The sequence below is a fragment of the Calypte anna genome, chromosome Z (assembly GCF_003957555.1).
Source record: "Calypte anna isolate BGI_N300 chromosome Z, bCalAnn1_v1.p, whole genome shotgun sequence".
Classification (NCBI taxonomy): domain Eukaryota; kingdom Metazoa; phylum Chordata; class Aves; order Apodiformes; family Trochilidae; genus Calypte; species Calypte anna.
In genome coordinates, this window is record NC_044274.1 from 48835497 (window position 1) to 48847877 (window position 12381).

The window sequence follows — 12381 nt, forward strand, 5'->3', positions numbered from 1 at the left end:
GAGTTGAATTTCTTCATAGCAGTTTGTTATGGGGCTGTGTTTTGGTGTGCTGAAAACAGTGTTGATAACACAGGGATGTTTTAGTTCTTGCTGAGCGGTGCTTACACAGCATCAAGGCCTTTTCTATCCCTTGCACCACCCTGCTAACAAGTAGGCTGGGGGTGCACAAAAGTTGGGAGGGGACACAGTTTGAACAGCTGACCCCAGCTAACCAAAGGGATATCACATACTGCATGAGATCATTGTGCTCAGCATAAAACCGAGGGACTGTTCCCAAATGCCCACTGACCAGGGACTGACTGGGGATCAGTTGGCTGATGGTGAGCAATTGTTTTGATTTGTATTGTTTTCTTTCTCAGGTTTTAGTTTCCTCTCTGTTTTTGTTTTGCTTTGTTGGGGTTTTTTGTCCTCTTTCTTTTCCTTATATTTTTTTTTTCTTTTTAATAATTAAACTTTTTATCTCAGCCCATGAGATTCTTCCTCACCTTTATTCTTCCAATTCTCCCCTCTTCCCACCAGGGGTGCCAGGGTGGGCAATTGGTTGTGTGGTGCTTAGTTGCTAGCTGGGGTTAAGCCACAACAGTGACCTCGAAAATGTTTTTTCTGCGTAGTGTGCTTCTGGAGAGACAGTAATTTAGGAGCTAATTCAGGAGCTAAATGATGAAAAGTTATTTGTTGAGATGTTTGGCCCTTTCTGATGTTGTATACATACCTCTCAGGTGCATAAAGTCAAACTTTTGAGGGAGAGTACATGCTGATATATATACATTTCCATTTCTTAATGGTTCATGGACACAAAGCATGTATCAGAGCTTATCTTACACACAGAATAGTGCTGTAAATGTGAAATACTTTAGATTTTACTATTAAAAAATTGCATCTAATTTTATTTTTTTCAGTGATAGCAAATCTTTTTTCCTTTCCTTGTTACTTGGGAGTTATGTGGTTTGTTTCATCAAATAATTCATCACGGAGCAATATTCCTATTCATTACACATGTGTTAAATAGACCAGTACAGATAAAGAAGCAGTAAAGCACCTAGTAGCATAGTACAAGATCTGAAAAAGCTTTTAATCTAATATAACATCAGAAGACTGTTTTTTCTCCCTGAAAAGCCTTGATCTGTTTTTTAAAAAGCCTCCAGTGTATGTTAAGAAAGAGAAAATGATAGTTTTTGTTGATCTGTGTGTCTAAATGTGGATAAAATGAACCTTAGATATTTAGAATTCTTATCAATAGAAGTTTAAATTATTTGTATGTGGAGAGATGTTAAACTTGTTATGTTGCTTGGAATCTGTCCAGAGTGAAAAATTCATACTATGCTTTTATAAAACTTCCCTTAACATGTTCTTCAAAATAAAGTACTGCTTTTTAATTTCACTTAGTAGGTCTCTTAAAGCTAATAATATGTGTAACTTAAAGTCATACTATTATGTGGAAGGGCTTTTTCCCACCTTCTTACTGCTAATTAAAAACAAAAAATACACTTGCTGTGTTCCAGTCCTGTAGACTGCCTATGGTTTCTGTCTGTTATCTGCAAAGTGTGTTGTATCTTCATCGTTTACTGCATAGCATCCATACCAGACCGGTTTGAATAGGCACAGCTACCCTTTGCTGTTAACCTCAGTAAATGAGAGAGATGTATGCATCACTTGTCACTTATCTAAAAACATAAGCTATGTTAAGAGCCTAGATTCATTTTTTTGCTAATCTTCTTGTGTAGAAGAAGAATACCTTACCCAATTTTTTTTGTTCACCTAGGCTTCAGGCTCGAATTGCTCACAGAATCCAGGAACTGGAGAACTTGCCCGGTTCTCTACCCCCTGATCTGCGAACCAAAGCTACAGTGGAATTGAAGGCACTTCGATTATTGAATTTTCAGCGCCAGGTAATGCCTTTAGCTTCAGGAAAATTCTCAGAGAGGTCAAATGTGTTTGTGTAGCAAAGAGTAAATTGGAAGAGATTCTGCAGCAACACTGAGTCTAGGCAGCATACTTTACATGAAGTAAACATACTGATAAGCAAATCACAGAAATGTTTAACTTAGATTGCATTTTGTTTTGTCAGTAAAAATAGACAAGTGTCCTTTTGCTTTTTGTTCTATCTTCCAGTCTGAAGGGTAATCGCAGAACTGTGTATTGTAAAAAGAACATGGCATTGGCACAGACACAAAACAAGAGCTGGTTCAGTGGCAAGCTGATTTTCAACACAGATCCCAATAAACAAGTCTTTCTGGACATACTTTGTATTTGTCACGGGTCTTCTCATTTTAGGAAGAATTGTATGTTAGCATTGTGTTACCATGTGTGTGGTATTTCTCTGGGATTTACTTTCAGCATTCCCACTGTGGCATACAGACTTTGAAAACTAAGTGTAGCTAGATTATACCTAAGATACAAGTTGGCTATTGCATGCGTGTATCAGCAAATGGATTTCAGAAGAAGGAATCACACTGCCAGGCTCTTACAGGCCTCTTAACATTGGCTTGAAGAACAAAAATGTGATTTGGCAGGTCAGGCAAAAACACTTCCTGGCAGAAGCCTTGGCAGTAGTTGTACCTTAATGTCCAAGTCTTCTTTCTACTGCTGGCTTGTCTCTATAATGAAATTTTGTCAGAGGTCTGATGAAAAGCAGCAGGGTGTCCCTGCTATACTGCTGGGACAGTCCTGTTCCAAACCCTCAACATTTAATTCTGCCTGTTCTCTTTTGTGCAGCTGCCAATAAAACAAGTTGTCAGCTATGTCCAGGTCCAGCTCTGGAAAGTATGTTATATATGTTCTTTATTCATGTTTTGCTTTAGTGGTGTAACATCTTGGTTAGCCACTTTTGTTGCAGCAGGACACTAATTTGCAGCATCTTGTAAAGAAGGAAGAAATAACGAGTGAGCTTAATTAACACTTTTTGCCACCTTGTGGAGACTTTTTGTTTAGAGGAACACACAGCTGTTTCAAGTGGATTGATCCTAGATCTTTTCAGAACTGTCATGGAAAGGAAAGAAGAGGCTGGGACATCTTCTGGACTGTTACTGTTTCACACTGCCATACCAATTTTTAAAGTATTGCCACTATTTATTAAAAATGATAAAATTTTTAAGGTGTTCTTTTTTCCCCACTCGTAGCTAAGACAAGAGGTGGTAGCATGCATGCGTCGTGACACAACACTGGAGACAGCACTGAACTCTAAAGCCTACAAACGAAGCAAGCGCCAGACTTTAAGGGAGGCTCGGATGACAGAAAAACTGGAGAAACAGCAGAAGATAGAGCAAGAGAGGAAACGCAGGCAGAAGCATCAGGTAATTTAACATACTAGCTGTTTGTCCCATAGCACAAACACACCTTACGTTTCTGAGCAAATCTCTATTAAAAATTTTGCTCACCTTTGGAGTTTCTAAGACCAAAAATCCTCCAAATAATGTGATTAGCAATTGCATAGCAGGAAAATTAGAATTTCCTGTATTCCTGTTTTCAGATCCCATGCTTTGTCCAAGGATCTTCACTAATTTGTTTCTCTTTTTAGGAATACCTAAATAGCATATTGCAGCACGCTAAAGATTTTAAAGAATACCACCGATCAGTCGCAGGGAAAATTCAAAAACTTTCCAAAGCTGTGGCAACTTGGCATGCCAACACAGAGCGTGAGCAGAAAAAAGAAACTGAGAGAATTGAGAAAGAGCGAATGAGGAGACTAATGGTAAGAAATAAAGGAAGGAATATGGTTATTTTAGTTAAGTTAAACACTGTATTCTTTTAATATTTCACATACAGACTCATCTGCACCTATGTATTCCCTTTGCAGAATAAAACCTCTGTAACTAAAAAAATAGACTTGTAAAGCTGCTGCAGTTTGATTATGTATATTTCTGACACTCTTCTTCTTAAACTATAGCTGCTTCTCTTTTTAAGGTGTTTGGTAAAAGTAATAGTTTTTTCTACCAGCATGAACCAATTCGGTATAAGACCACTACCATTAACTTCATATGCTAATAGTGTTTTATAATTGCCATTATAGAAACACTGGACTGTGTTTTACTTCTATATTTATTGTTATGAAGATTCTATGTGATTGATTTGTTAATGGCATTATACAATACAGAAATTTTTGTATCTTGAGAACTGGTACCAATCATTCCACCCGTTGATGCTCCAGGACTATCGTCCTCACTATTTCATAGTTTTTCCTTTCTTGCACCTGCAGGGTATTAGTTATATACAGAATGTAGTGGGTTTATGTATAACTGTGTCTTTTCAAAACATGTGGAACCAGTCAGTGGGCTGCCTGTATTTGAGGAGTTAAAATAATTCTGAAATTTAAAGTGTAGATAGATAAATGTGTATTACAAGTATGTTAGCAACTGGGATTGGATCAGTTGCTTCAAGACATCTTTCAGCTCTTTTTTAACACTTTATTACTAAACATTTTTTATTTACTATAAACACTTTTTATTTACTATTTTTATTTATTTACTAAACACTCTATATTTATTTACTACCTAAGTAAAACGAAATGTTTTACGAACATCATCTCCTCTGAGGCACCTGGTGTGGTCTAGGAAGATGTGCTATGTCTCAAACTCTTCACATATCTTTTCAGGAATCCTGATACTGTTCCACAGATTGGTTTTTACTGACTCCATCTAGAAATGGTGACTGTGTCACAGCTTGTTAATACAGGAATGGGCATAAGCATCATATAAAGATACTATCAAGACAAGCTTGTATGTAGAAAGGAATTACTTTGGCTAGATTACAATAACTGTATTCAGTAATAATGAGATAGATGATAATAGTAATAGATCCTAAAAATGTAAGTTTTGAGTGTTGTAGTTCTGATGGCTTGACCCTTACAACTGAAATTCGCAGCAATTTTACAAGCTCGTTTTGAAAATTACTGCTGTTCTTGCCAACTTTCTGCATCTCCCGGAGTGCAGTCTGTTAAAGTAGCAATCTTTAAGCTATTTCTTAATCATGTTTGGTTTTAATAAGCCATTGTATGTTTCCCTAGTTGTTGTTCTAGCAAAAATTGGAAGAGGCATCTCTGTTGCTTCTCTGTTACTGGGGCCTCCAGCATAAGAAAGAAATGGGCGTGTTAGAGTGAGTCCAGAGGAGGGCAAAAAAGATTGTCAGGGGGCTGGAGCACCTCTCCTGTGAATATAGGTTCAGACGGTTTGGATTATTCAGCCTGAAGAAGACTCCCAAAGACACTTTATAGCAGCCTTCCAGTACTTACAGGGAGTCTATAGGAACACTGGGTAGAGACTCTTTACAGGGGCAGATAGTACAAAGAGCAACTGTGTTAAACTGTGAGAGGGTAGATTTAGATTAGATATTAGGAGGAAAATCTTCACTGTGAGGGTAGTGAGACACTGGAGCAGGTTGGCCAGAGGAGTTGTGGGTGCCCCGTGCCCCAAAGAGTTGAAGGCCAGGCTGGATGGGCCTTGGAGCAACCTAGTCTAGTGAGAGGTGTCCCTGCCTGTGGCAGAGGATTGGACATGGGTCATCTTTAAGGTCTCTTCCAGCCCAAACCATTCCATGATTCTTTGATACTATATACTGTTTCCCAAATAGGTGACCCTCTAGAGCCTGATTATCCAGTGAGATCTTTACCGATCTACTTATCCCTCTACACATACCATAGTGACATAAGATAACACATGATTATTGACATATGAGTGGGTTTGTGTTTCTTTCAAAGCAATTCTGTCATGTCTGATGTCTGTTTTTTTATTGCTAGGCTGAAGATGAAGAAGGCTACCGTAAACTGATCGACCAAAAGAAAGACAGACGGCTGGCATACCTATTGCAGCAGACAGATGAGTATGTGGCCAACTTGACTAATCTGGTGTGGGAGCATAAACAGGCACAAGCAGCAAAGGAGAAGAAGAAGAGGAGGAGAAGAAAGAAGGCAAGTAGTTACAGCTGGTATTGTTTTGACCATGTCTTCTACAAATCAAATTTTAATGTTGGTAAATACAGTGGTGGCCATTCATTACAAATATACCAGAGTATCTGAAATCATCTACACTGCCAAATTCTTAAGACTGAGGGAACTCATCTTACTCAACTGAAATATATGAGAAATCTGCTGTCATTAGTTCTAAAGAATGTGAGAAAGAAGGATTAAAAAACTGTGGGCTGTTAACATTGATTTACTGATAAACTTTCTACAGGCAAAATTGGCCTTGACTTGTACAATATGATTAAAATACCCCCAAAAAGGATACAAAATACATTGCATGAAGGAAATTTTGAAAAATCTAGTTTGTGTGATTATTCTATACAGAATAACTTCTAAAAATCCTTATGTTCTACATTTGGCTTAGTCTATTTTGTAAGACCACTGGAAATTACTAGAGAGAAAGAACATGGGTAGGTTTATTACAATAAATGGGTATTGTGCCAGTATATTTGTCATTGTTTATTCTTAGCATGTAATTGAAGCTTTTAAAAATTACCTTTCTTCATAAGAAGTATTTTACCCTGTGAGGGATACTAATGGAAGCCAGACAGTGCTATTCAAAAAATTATTCTTTGTATGAAATAATTGTTAGGTAATGATTTGTCATTTTTGTGACCTTTGAGTATCTTTAATCTCTTACAAGGTAGATAAGAGGATTTATGTAAGCTATTTGCAATATTATATTTATGTGGTTTATAACCAGCACTCTAAATATGCTAATAAATACCAGCATATAAAAAAATTACACATTTGGAGATTAATGGCCAAAAGAAGTCTCCATTTTTTTCTCCCTCTCCAAAACCTCTGTGCTTTTTTTTTCTGAGAGAGAGAGTATGTTCTTACACAAGAACAATCCCCTGCCTACAAAGTTACAGTATAACTTAAATGGGATTCTTGACCTGTATTACCAGTGAAATGTAATGATTTAGTGCATGGAATTTGCAGTCGAGATAATCCTCAGTTCAGGTAGTATGTGGAATGACTGCATTGTTCAAATGAAAAACAGTAGTTTCTTCAATAGTCCACATCTGTGATACATCTCTATTTTTGTCAGTATAGGCGAAGTATGAATTCAGGAACAGTGTTCTGGCCATGTCACTAAAGACAAAATTTTCTGTCACTGAAGTAAAAAGGAAGTATGACTCATAAATATTCAGTCCTTGTAAATATCCCAGTGCAAGGAAGATTAGCAGAAAAAAGATCTTATAGTTGTCTTGATCATCTGCAGCTTTTTGATGTAGTTAAGTTCTTTCCACCAAGCTGTTGCTCATCTGTCAAGGATACAGGAGCTCACACAAATACTACCCATTGTTTTAATTTATAATTTTAATAATTCATTAATCCATGGCTGCAGCATTCCTTGAAGTTAGTGGGCACTGTGTATTTAAGTCATATACTTAATATCTACAGTTTTACATTCCATAATCCATATTAAACACAGTTGAAGCTACTGGAACCTGTAGCTAAATGCTATGTACAGAGAAATGAAAGAAGAGTGGTCTTGGGATTTTATCCTAGAACTGGCAATGAGAAAGCAGGTGGTGAAATTTTTCTTGTCTTCACTAGATTCATATTATGTAGTATACATGTGAACCCTATATCCTTACAAGAATAAAATTTCAGATTAGTCCATTTTTTATCTGGGATACAGTTTAGGGAATCTTAATGATAGATTTGGCTTTTTTGCTTTTTTGATTTTGCTTTTTTGCATCTTCTGCCTTCAGCCTCCTGTTCTGCTAGTGTCTCAAATCTTCACTGCAGATGTGGAGTAAAAAATATACTGTAGATGAAATTTTCATCTGATAGGCCATTTTAACTTGGTATGCAACCTTTCACCTTTTTCTGTAGAAGTTTTTCCTGTCTTTATACAGAACATGAAGAAAATGTAGCTTCCTGCTTCCATAAAATTGGTATTTTTTTGTAAAGGATAAAATTGTTAAGATTAAAGATATTTTTGCATAGCCTGACTTACAGGTGTGAGGTATCTGTCATTAATTAGATTTATCTCCTTTGTGATTTATGTTTCTACTTCCCAATATAATTTCTAACTGTACGTTGTAAATATATGTCAGGATTTGATCTATGCATAGTAAACAGCACTGATATTTACTGCTTATTTGTGGTGGTGTGTTTGACTTACAAGTTTATTTCCATTCTCTGTAGCTGAACTACAAAAATCTTCTATAGAGAGCAGTCTCTTGCAAGACTGGACTCTTCCCCTTACTGTTCATGCAAGGAAAAAATATCCTCAGTTACTGTACCTTGTTCAGCTGAGGCCAGATATGTACTATTGTAATTCATCCTGTCCTCTAATTTAACTCCAGTTCTGGTACAGTTTGTTTCCTTATCAGCAGACATACTTGCTGCCCAGGAGAGCTGAAGCAAGCAGCCTTCAGGCTCATATGGGCATTGCTCTTGCTGAACATGAGCAATTGTTGCATTCAGCAGGAACAATGATGTTTGTGTAGCCCAGTGAAGTATTTATAAACCTATCTTTCAAGTTATTTTTTGTATGTTAAAGAATATTATACTTCATAAATATTTTAAGGGTTTAGACTAGAATTAAGCATAGCCTTATTTCTGGTTTTGGTAATACTAGTGAAAGTATAGTTAGCAAATATAATTAGGTATGTGTCCTGAAGTATGAAGGCTGTGTTAAAAATATAAGGGTAAACTTTTTTAAAATGTAGAATTGTCTTGTGTCAGCTGTTGCATGTTGATTTGAAGTTCATGCCATGGAAAATGAACTTTGGTGGCAAGCATAAAGGCTCAAGTCTTGATCTGAAGTATATGTTGAGGGATCACCTCAATATCTGAAGTGTAGCTGTTCCTTAAATATAGTTCTTTAAAAAAAGAAACAACTGGATTATCTAAAATTATCACACATGTTAATGGTACTTGGAAGGCACTTATCTATAACAGAAAATTTTAGCTGTCTTGTTAGTTTGGTCTGTTTATATAGGTAGCCAAAATAAAACTACTGTAGTACTAAAAACCCATCACTGTAACAGGAGCAGAAGGTATGTTGTGTACTTTTTTTCTCATTGTCACAATAGTTTAGGAAATTTCTAGTTTAGGAACAAACTTTATCTTCAGGGTTTTTTTTTTGTTGTTCATAATTTGAGTAATTGCAGTCTTGACTTGATTAAGATCTAGTGCAAAGAACTTGTAGTTTAGTCCTCAAACCAAAAAGCCTATAGAATAGTAGGATAGTAACCTAGAACAGTTGGATTAGATGATCTTTGAGGTCCTTTCCAACCTGGCATTCTAAGGAAAAAAAGAAGTGCCTGCACAAACGCACAATCTGATGCCTGGTGACACCTCCAAAATGGAGTTTAAAGTATTTTAAAGGAAATTAATAGTAAATCACATGAAGATTAAGTACTAAATTATTTTACTAGCACAGTCTGTAAGCATATAAACACCAGTTTTGGACCAGAAATTCAGCAGGCCAGCCACTCTGACGTGCAGATCTATTACAATGACTACAGGTGTTGTAGTCACCCTGTTCATACTAGTAAACACTTTGTGCGTGGTAGTAACTCTGTGCTTATCTCTGCCTTTATCTACTTAAGCCTTAAATTGCATGCATCCCAAGCTATTCAGAAATAGAGGGAAACATGCTCATGGTCTTAAATCCTTACATCACATGAAGTGCTCTATGTACTTGTAATCTGACAATAATATTTTTAACTTCTTCATTTTTCACAGAAGGCTGAGGAAAATGCAGAAGGAATGGCATCTGGTCTTGGTCCTGATGGAGAGGTATGAATTTGACAAGGTGTTTGTTGTGGTTTTTTTTTTTGTTTCTGTTTTTGGTTGTTGTTTGTTTGTTTTCTGTTGGTTTTGGTTTGTTTTTTCCCCCAAACTTCTCAGTGATAACTTAAAAAAATAAAGACCAGAAATATTCTAGAAAAACCTGTTGCCTTTAACCAGAAATAAAAATTATCTAAATTGAATTATGCTAGACTGTTTATCTTCAGAAAGCTGAAGACTAGAACAAAAATACACTGAATATATCACTCATTATGCTGAAAAATCACTCTCGCCTTTATTATATGTTCAAAAGTATATGTTTTTCTTACAGATCATATATAGACATAGTTTACTATCTAAAATCAGGTTGTAAATGCAAGAAGTCTAGCTTATAATTTTTATAAAATACATTGTTGCATTGCATATAATTACCTTTTGAGACACAGGATGGACCATGGTGCTATGATGGCTTAAGATATTTGTAGGTTCTTCTTTAGAAACAGTTGAAAATTAGTTACTTTTTGTATCATACTTTGAATAATTCTATTAATCTAGTAACAGAGCATATACTGCCTCATTAAGAGGTTATTGCCATTTTTCTGTTCCATTTCATTTTTATACAAAGACAATATTAAAGGTTTTTGCTATAGCTCTTCAACTACATCAGAAAAAATATCACTTGCAAGCATAAAAAAGGAACAGAAGTAAACCTGTAAAAACAATTTTATTTCTCTACATATAAATAGCAAAACATTCCTGTAACTTCAGTAGTTTTGGAAATGGTTTAAATTTTATACTCTGCCAGTTGCTGCATTTGTAGTTGTTAAGAATTATTTTTTCTTGCTCATATCTGTACATGTAAGGGAAAGATTACTTTGCAGAAACACAAGTAGAAGGCAAAAAGGTTTTAAAGCAGAAAATCTGTGATTAAATAGGGCAAATAAAAGAAAAAGTAATTATGGTATTCTGGTTTTGTTAGAACACAAGTGTCTTTTTACTGCAGGTGCTTTGACAGTTTAATTGAAGAAGTCAGGACAGTGAGTCTTTAAAATAGGCTGCTCTTACATACATGCTTTTTCATGTAACATAAAAGATCATAAGTTCAGTGTATGTTTTTTTTGTTACTGATGTCTATTGGTAAAAATAACAGGTTAATGCCTATAAACGTACATACCCTGTGTCTTGTTCTACAAAAAAGCAGCAGTGTATTCTTCTCCAAACTGCTGCTGTCAATTTATTTGGAATACTGTAATATATTAGTGGATATCATATAGAACAGGTTACAAAGAAATAGTATGAGTCAGTGTTTGTCTGATAGCATGTGCAAAGATGTGGCTTCTAGTAACAAAACTGCACTGCTTGTCCAGATCTGGAATTTTGAAAATACCAATAGTTCTTTTTGTTGTCTGTGACAAGCATGAAAGTCAGTTGACTTGTAGTATAAAATTTCATTTGAATTTTTAGCCCATAGATGAGAGCAGTCAGATGAGTGACCTTCCAGTCAAAGTGACTCACACTGAAACAGGCAAAGTTCTTCTTGGACCAGAAGCACCAAAAGCAAGTCAGCTGGATGCTTGGCTGGAAATGAACCCTGGGTAAGAAGAATACAAGTAGGCTACTTTGTCTATTTGCATTAATATTTTTCAAGGGCTTCTCTTATTCTTTTTAATCTATTTTATTCTTCTTTCAATTTATTGTGTGTAAGCTAAGTAGATGGATTAAACCTAATTCCTCTTCTCATCTGTAATTCATAATCTTTCTGTTATCTTTGTACAGCTATGAAGTTGCTCCCAGATCAGACAGTGAAGATGAAAGTGGCTCAGAATATGAGGAGGAGGTATGTGTTTTTAGAAAAAATATTCTGACAAGTAATATGGTAAAAACTAAGTACGTACTGTGTTATTTTCCTCTTCTTTATGAGGAGGGAAGGAAAAGCAATAGCAGGTGTTTTAGTAGTAGTATTAACAGAAAAGGTTTTGTATTTCTTTCCAGTTCATAACTGTTGCCCTTTATATATGCTGTAAATGCCTAACTGGTAGTCAGGGCTAGAAAAAGTAAATTTTTGGCTATTAATAATGATGACACAGAGAATTTAAGCAGTTTCCTGTTTCGAAGAAATGGCTGTAATGGGGCTATACTGAGGCTTTGTGGTGAATCAAGGTAATCTTTAATGTTTAGGCATTGGAGGGTTTACTGACAATTTTGAATAACATAATTATTAAATATTATGTCTATCAAGAAGTCAGGGATTTAGTTTTAGTCTATTCAGAGTAGGGTTATTTGATTCCTTACTCTTTAATGGTGATTTGAATCCTATCATTACAAATAAGTACATTCCAAAGAAGAAGAAGATGACTGAGGAGTAGAAAAGGACCAGGTTCAGTAAACAAGCTAGTAGCAGAATAAGGTGTACAGTTCAGATCTCTTTAGTCTAGCAGTCTTTACAATGCTAAATCAAATGATCACTGAAACTGGACTGTATGATGTTAAGGTGCGTGCCTTTTTAGGACTAATTTTTGCTAATGTTATTCCACAAGACTGTCACTATCGCGATAGGTGTGAAGGGCCTGATACTAGTCACATAGGAGGAATGTTAAAAGAGATGTCTACATTTTTAGTGTAAGCTCTTTAGCAGCGGTGTTGTTTAGTAATAGGGAAACTATTGTTCA

The 12381-nt window shown here is 35.8% G+C and overlaps 1 protein-coding gene across 4 annotated transcripts in view; it reads left to right on the forward strand.

Moving 5' to 3' along the window:
- Positions 1–12381, forward strand: part of SMARCA2 (SWI/SNF related, matrix associated, actin dependent regulator of chromatin, subfamily a, member 2) — a 108100-nt gene that overhangs the window by 34767 nt on the left and 60952 nt on the right. For all 4 annotated transcript variants that reach the window (XM_030467983.1, XM_030467985.1, XM_030467986.1 and 1 more), the window contains 7 exons: positions 1763–1889; positions 3120–3293; positions 3518–3691; positions 5732–5902; positions 9668–9721; positions 11177–11307; positions 11489–11549. In XM_030467983.1, coding sequence (XP_030323843.1) covers positions 1763–1889; positions 3120–3293; positions 3518–3691; positions 5732–5902; positions 9668–9721; positions 11177–11307; positions 11489–11549 — 892 coding nt within the window. The remainder of the gene's footprint in view (positions 1–1762; positions 1890–3119; positions 3294–3517; positions 3692–5731; positions 5903–9667; positions 9722–11176; positions 11308–11488; positions 11550–12381) is intronic.